This window comes from Botrytis deweyae (genome assembly GCF_014898535.1).
Source record: "Botrytis deweyae strain B1 chromosome Unknown BDEW_027, whole genome shotgun sequence".
In the NCBI taxonomy this organism is placed as follows: domain Eukaryota; kingdom Fungi; phylum Ascomycota; class Leotiomycetes; order Helotiales; family Sclerotiniaceae; genus Botrytis; species Botrytis deweyae.
In genome coordinates, this window is record NW_024066234.1 from 411,868 (window position 1) to 419,889 (window position 8,022).

General features: G+C 43.6%; 1 protein-coding gene across 1 annotated transcript; it reads right to left on the minus strand.

Moving 5' to 3' along the window:
• Positions 1-555: 555 nt before the first annotated feature.
• EAE98_009363 (uncharacterized protein) lies at positions 556-2,691 on the minus strand (the record flags this gene model as incomplete). The annotated part of the gene is made up of 2 exons (XM_038956984.1): positions 556-824; positions 876-2,691. The coding sequence occupies 2 exons, from the start codon at positions 2,689-2,691 to the stop codon at positions 556-558; spliced, it is 2,085 nt and encodes a 694-aa protein (XP_038806751.1).
• Positions 2,692-8,022: the final 5,331 nt, after the last annotated feature.

Here is an 8,022-nt window from a genome sequence, read left to right on the forward strand (position 1 = left end):
CACCTCCTATAATTCTCTCCGTCGTACATACATGTGCCATTTTTAGCCGAATACCCGCTCCCTGAAATCTCCCTTCCCACTCCCAAAAGAACCATGCTGACCCCTGCCCTCAGACTATGCTCCATGCCTCCCCGTTCAAATGCAGAAATCATCAATGCTATATAAAGAAATACGCACACAAAAATATTTCTTTTTTCCTCGAAACATGATAAAATAAAAAGATAAAACCAAAAGACGCCATTCATTATCTAGAGTAATGAAACGCCACGCCTCGCATGCAACGTATCAAACGCGAAAAAAAGAGCAAGGCATTTTGCCCAATGCATTCAAATCTTATCCTGCGAGATCTATATCACGCCTTTCTATATCGACAGCTATGCCCACAACCAACAGTCTATCTCTGCTAATACAGTCCAGACCACACTGCTAGCGTTAATTTCCAGACTCGGCTTCTTTCATTGTGCCAACCAATAATTATTAGACATCAAAACTAATTGGCGTGGCTGCAAAGCTTTTCGCTTTCCCTCCCCAAAGTCGGAACTTCCTATCGCTTCTTCACATTATCACACACTCCTTCTCATCTTTCCCCGGTTTATCGACTGCCGAAGCACTTTTCTTAATCTTGGCCGCATTTCGGGGTGGGGCAACTTCCATCGGTGTACCTCCCGACGCTGCAGCTCTGATTTTGGCAAGTCGGTGTTTCGCGCGCTCATCGCCAGATTCGGCAGCTTTCACGTACCAAACATTAGCTTCCAGCGGATCGCGTCGGCAACCAATACCCATCTCGGTGAAATATCCTACAGCATACTCTGCCTTGAGAAGACCTATAATGTAATTAGTTTTGAGTGGATGAATGAATAATGTAGAACACATACCCATGTCAGCAGCTCGTCGTGCCCACTCATATGCCTCATTCTCATCTTTTTCGAGTACCGGTTCAGCACCAATCAGATACCAAGCACACAACGCCATCATAGCTTCGGGATTACCAGCCTCCGCGGATCCATTATAAAAATGCACACTTAGAGCAGGATCTCGAGGACACGAAAGCTTTCCATGTTCATATGCCTGGCCTAGCTTGAAAGAAGCATCGGCGTTTCCTAGCTCTGCAGCTTGGGTAAAAAGTTCAGCGGCATAGGCTTCATCCTTGAAAAGATCTTCTCCGTAGCCATTCTCGTACAATACTCCAAGATGATACGGCGCAGAATTGTACTGGGCATCAGCCGATTCAGTGGCTCGTTTCAGCCATTTAAGACCCTCCTTATATCGGTCAAAGCCGAGGTCGCCAGAGAGACAAGCTCGACCAAGACGAGTCATGGCACCAGGATGATTTTTAGCTGCCGCTGCTCGATAGAACTGCACAGCTTTGGCAGCATCAGCTCTACAGCCCCACCCAAATTCATAACACAACGCAGCTCGGTAGCCAGATTCAGCATGGCCGTGCTTGCTTGCTGAAACGAATAATGAAAAAGCTGTAGAGTGATCTGGTTTTCCTTTATTGAACAGCCCGGAGGAAAAGCCGTCAGCCAAATAATACTGTGCGAATGGATACCCTCGGTCGGCCAGTTTTTGTAGAATGCTCTTGGCTTCGCGCAGTAGGTTTTGTGGAGTGGCAGGTTCACTCTCTATATAAGGGCTATTGCGACCAGGTTTCGGGCTAGCTTTTCGTGGAGTGTCTTCTTCAACGTTCAAACCAGCCTCTTGAGCTGCTTGTATTAGAAATATAGCAAAAGAATATTGTATCTCCGAGCTACTCGATTTCTTGGCATTCTGCCGATACATCTCCAATGTCTTCTGTGCACTTAACAGTGACGCATTTGATCCTACAACTGTCCTCAGCTGTGAATTATCTAGTGAAATTGGACCCGGTGCATGTTGTCTCGTGTAGGGCATGTTAGCAAGGTCGATATACGACATTGGCCTATCATGAGACCTCCCCGAGTTAGCGGATCCCGTACGCCAAGTTGGTGAGTTGGGGCCATTGCCAGGTGAACGAGTTCTACCACCCAGATCAGAATACGCAGATAACGGTCTCTGACTTGAATTATTAGAAGAATGTCTGGCATATGAATTAGGGGTCAAGTGGCGATTTGTTGAGGATCCTGCTTCCATGAAATCGGTTGAACCTGTGCCAATGGGCATGGAAGCTCGATGATTTGGAGTCGTTGTACCCTGGTGGTAATATTGCAATTGAGGCACTGGTTGCTCATGTGCATCAGCTTCATTTTCATCGATTCGTTCAGGAATTCCATTTCCAAACCGGCTTGGGTAGGCTGCCGAGGTCTCTGATGAAGTTCTTGAAGCTGACGAAGATTCCCCAGACATCCTCAGTTCTGACTGCTGAGGAGGATCTATAACAGTTGCGGGCGGCGGCGGCGGTGTTCGGTATGGCATTTCAGTGGTAACCGGTAGAAACAATTCTGACTGCTGAAAACTCTCATTTTCACGAGTTTTACGTGATTCCTCTTCGTTCCCAATCTGCGACTGACGAGACTGTCGTTGGATGTTGAGTTTAGTGGGTGTCATTGGTGATCCTTGTATTCTTCCAGCGGGAGGAGACGGTGGTACTGACTTTCGCCCAGTATTGTTTTCTTTCGAATCTTCACCGTCAAAATATCCTGCAGGTGATCCTCTGGTGGAAGCTTTGCTGAAGCCTTCTGGACCAGGGGGGGTTGCAACTTGGGCTGGCATGGTCAAGTTCCGTATTGCTCGACCTTTGACCCGCTGTTGGACACTTCTCCACCCAAACTCCACTGGATGAGGTTAGGTGATTCTTTCTGATATATCTCCGTACTTTCCGGGTATCAAGAAGTTGCGCTGCAATAGTAAGACCAGTCGGTACCGAGGTAGGAGGGGAAAGGTGCGATATATGGCGAGCGAGAGTTTATTCTATGCAGATATTTCTCAGGTACTTGTGTAATCGGAAATGTTGGAGACGCAAGGCAAACGAGTGTGGTAGATCGAGGGCTTTAAAAAAAGGGAAAGGTTTGGTCTATGTAAGAGGTGAATCAGTATTGAGTAAGATGGTATCCTCAATCTCCATATGGAGATTATTTGAATGTACAATGTGAGATCTTACCGGTACTACCTGCACAAAACTGTATGATGAGATGATCAAATTTTGTAATCTGCCTTCAGAGTCCCAAGCCAAAGCGATTTGATTTGAACACAAAGAAGAATGAATGTATCCGTGGCGGCAACCTTATTATTCTTGTTGGTTTCGGAGCATCAAAGGGCAAGTGAATAATATTTTAGGATTCCACCCCTGTCGCAACCCTAGGATTTATTTATGCCCCCCGCGAGTACGATGTGTGAAGGTAGTATTTGGTGGGTTGATATACGAAGTACAGGTAGAAGTGCGGCTGATACTCTAGATGGATGTCCTTCACACAAGAAGTGATTTTTTTCTTGTTGACAAAGTGTACGAGGGAATCTTGAATCTGGAATCTGGAATCTGGAATTGGCCCTCTGTTTCCGAATGTCGGCTCGGCCTGTGTGTTGAATTTGACTGGATTGGATTGGATTGAGTTTCGCGTGATGGGAGAGAGGAATGAAGATGCAATATGCAGGAATGCTGTTGTCGCACGTCAGAATTAGAAACTCTTTCTCAACAGACTCGACCCTTCTTTCTCGGCCGAGTACTAGGTATTGTATCTTACGATTAGGTATTAGGTATGAGATGACGCTTGCGGTACCACTATTAATGTGATTGTGGTAAGTAATTAAGTCTTACTTGCTTGACATTTGAATTCTTATAATAATCTCCAATCTCCAATCTCCAATCTTCCATCTTCCGTCTTCCATCTCCATAAAAGAGTGATTGATTGATAATTATGACCATGCCATGATCATTATGGACACTTACCTTGCACTGATGTCCCCGCTTTGCATATCAATCGACTTGACAATTTGATTGAGTTTGTCTCCGTGCTCTGTAAAGTTCGTACTTATTACTTAGATAGGTAGGGCGGGAGGGACCTAAAAGTTTCAAAGCGCACCTAGCTCTCCCCAGCTACCTCACTACTCACTACTCACTACTCACTACTCACTACTCACTACTCACTACTCACTACTCACTACTCACTACCTGGGGATTACGTTGAGTACCTAGGTACTAACAGTCGTAGTCAATCACTCGACCTCTCCACTTTCCTCCACATAGTTGCCTAGGAGTCGTTATTCCCTACCTGGTCCCTTGCGACGGATGTCTCTCTTCTCCGTATGGATAATTGCAAAAGGACAAGACAAGACAAGAAAGGACAAGAAAGGGAAAAAAAGGAACAGAGGCGGTTAAGCGTCAAAAAAGGAGTTGAGCTGCGGGGAAAAAGACCTGCCTTCCAATCCCATTCGAGCACAGAGTACATGAAGAGTTTGACCCGATCCTAGCTCCCTACTCTAGTCAAGAGATGGATAGTTTCGTTGGCTCGTTGGTTCGCTTTGAAACCTTTCCTAATATGTACCCAAGATGTCGGTTTGGAAGATCCGGGGTTTCTGGTGTCTTCCGACGAGTTACCAGCTAGCACTTTTCTGACAGATGTCAATCACTTGCTACTGTATGTAGGTAGGTAGGTAGGTATGTGTGTGTGTGTGTTCATGTTATGTTATGTGTTACCGGTATGTTATGTGTTACCGGTATGTTATACAGCACTGCATTACGCTCATTAAAGAGTTAATCAATTCATGGACATTGGATATGTTTTATTCGGTGATGCTCCCACACGCAAATTGCAATACCAAATACCAGAGATGATTTGGGGAATATCAAATCACAATCACCATATTACATACATTCTATCTGTTACATCAGTCGAGATTGATAAACACAGATGATAAATTGGCTCATCAAACCAATCCAGGTACATCGTCCCTCTGTTCTTGAGAGAAAAAAGATCTTCCAAGTCACCTGAAGTTCACGTATCAATCAAAAAAGTGGAAAATCATGCAGATAACGCGCAATATGTTATGGGTGTTGATGCAAGAAAATTCTATCCCATTATCCCATTATCATTTACTCGTATTATCTTGTTCATGGTCCGTTGATCAGAAAGGTGGGGAGGGAATATTGTATTCATTATTTATTATTTGTTATTTATTTATTATTTATTATTTATAATGTTTTATTGTCTGATACTTCACCTGTTTATGGATTGGAATACCTTTCCCGCTACGAGTGACATTTTGCTGTCTTAGACTTCCTCGGTCAGTCTACCACTACTTATCCGGAATATGTATATACCTACCTACGATATGTTGACCAACAATGTGAGATTTATCATCGAAGAGAAAGAAAGAAAGAAAGAAAGAAAGAAAGTTGAGATAGCCTCATTGCTACTAGGCATAGTGTCCTTTCCCCCCTCATGCCGTATCTTGGTATCGGTTTCAAGAGCCTCAAAAAGGACATTCCACTATCACATCGGCCAAGAATTGATTACTTCTTCCCTCTACACATTTTAGCGTACTGTGCAGTGTACGGTCTGTACCTGAATGGGATCCAAATGTCCATACCAAGTCCCAAGCGCGGAGATCAGCCAGGAGAATGTTCGCACATCGAGGCTGAGTTACGAAGTCGACTTACCCAGTCGAGGCATCTCAGGACCATACGGGCGGGCGTGGAAAATAGGGCATAGCTTGGTTCTGGGGGAAACGAGTACGAGCAGCACACACACCCAATGGAAGTGCCGTTGTAGTTATTGTAGTTATTGGAGTCGTGATAGTCACATCGACTATTACTAGAGGAACTATGTAGGAATACGATAGTCACTATTGGTATCAATAATCATTCACCGCACATAGGTCGGATTCAGTTCGTGATTGAGCTAAACAAGAACTTTGCAAGTCACTAGGTACCTACTGGTATCAATCATCCCACAGACTCATCAATGTAGTCGCAGGATGCTATGACAGCCATTTTTCGAACGTGCTGTCTTCAAGAGGAGTGGTTGGACAATGGATGATGACATGGAGACTACGAAACCCCAAGAAACACGATCGGAGTAATCAATTGAATATTTTCTGATATAACAAAAATTGACTTTGTGTCAAGCGGATGTGGCGATCATTATCCTCAACAGACATGGTTCATGTTGTTGATGCGGAGAATCCCTCCCCTCCTTAATATTCTTAACCAAGGGTCTACTCCATATAATAAGTAGGTACCAATTACCTACCTAGTACCCCTTATTAAAGATCAGAATCAGTTGACGACTCGACATGCATGGGGATGGTGAAGAAAAAGAGGAATTGACGAAGAAGTTGAAGTTTGACATTTTATTTTATTTTATTTCATTTCATTCATTCAATCTTTCTTTCTTTACCTACCCAGGTAGTATTCATTCAACTTTTTTTTCCCTCTTTTCCAATCCCACTTCTAGAGCGATTAGGCTGGTACATATTCCATTCCATAATAAGTGCATCGTAACGCCATACCCAAGCTAAAATAAAAATAAAAATAAAAGATGGTAGTATTCTTGGTGGCATATTATCGGTTGGCGCTGCTCTCCTCGTATTTCCCCTGTCTTGACTCTTTTTCATGTCCTCAAGGTGGAGTGGAATGTGTCTCTTCGGTCCAAATGGTCCAAATAGTCCCAATTCAACAAGCATCCGATCGGTTGGATATCTCGTGATGAAACTCGCATCATCGGTGTTATAACTTATCACTGTTATAGCTCCCATGATGATCCATAATCCATCGGAGCGTCAAGGCTTTCAAGGTTATTGAACAACACAACATACGGAGTATTAGAGTATGCATTGCATTGCTGTGCGAGATGGAAATAGTAATGGAAATGGAAACGGAAATGGAAATGGAAATGGAAACGGAAACGGAAATGCCACCAGGAAAGGTTGTGTCAATAGTATGAAACGGCTAAAGCCAATCGGTCGTGATTGAGTATATACGTACAAGGACAAGAACGATGATGATTGACATCGATCGACCGGTACTGAACGGTGTGAAGTCTGTACGGTACACGATGAGGAATTTGGTCAAAGTGCAGTGCATGTCTGCTTTTGCTAATGATAGATATCGTATGTGAAGTGCTTATCAAGGATATCGATTTAGTATTCTACTAATCCGTAGGTGCATACTTAGGTCCATCAAGATTCAAGGTACCAATGCAATCAATCCCCTTAGCAACTTCCCTTCCTACTTAGGTAGATACTTTTATTACTAAAGCGTGGATATTTTTAGGAATTTCCCTTCCAACCTCCATTCACAAACCAATCACTCTTCTTCAAATTCAAATGTTTGGCGGATCTCAAGTTCCTCCGTACACTTCTCCCCGGTGAGCATACCATTCATTATCCCGGATAGGCCGTGGTGACAATATTGGTGCATTCCAAAGCCATCCATCCATTCTCTTTCTCTTGATTTGCCTTTCGCTAGCAAATAACCATTCAGGTAATACGTGAATCTCTCTATAGCGTTGTACCCATTGTTTTTCCATCTTCTCTCTCATCATGAACTTCAAGACTTCGTGCGTCCTTTCATAAACCAACCCATGGTGAAGATTAGAGGAGAAAATCATTCGTTTTTTGGCTCCATCATCTCTCCAGCTCCAGCTCCACCCCCAATATATTCGGTTTCATTATCACATCGCGCTTCTCATAATTACAAAAGTTTATCACTCGTTTACTAAACAGCAAGGCGAGATCGTTCGTATTATCATATCAGTATTCACTCCGACCTTTCCACTGGCAAAGTACAAAATAAGCTCCTGCCAAAAATACTGTACCTACCTACCTACCTGCCTGCAGAGTACACTGGCTCAGTCAAAATAAACTTCCGCTTCTCCCCTTTGCGCCATCGAGATTTGTTGACATTTCGATATATTGGGATAATCCAGACCCCAGGTCTCACTTATCACTTGTTCGAGAGAGAGAGAGAGACAGAGAGTGAATACATACATCTACACTACATGTTTTGTTTACTCAATTAAATCACTCCATCTGCCTACCAACCTACCTACATTCGTTATTTTCAAGGAATATTAATCAATCAGTACATGGACTTCTGTAACGCCG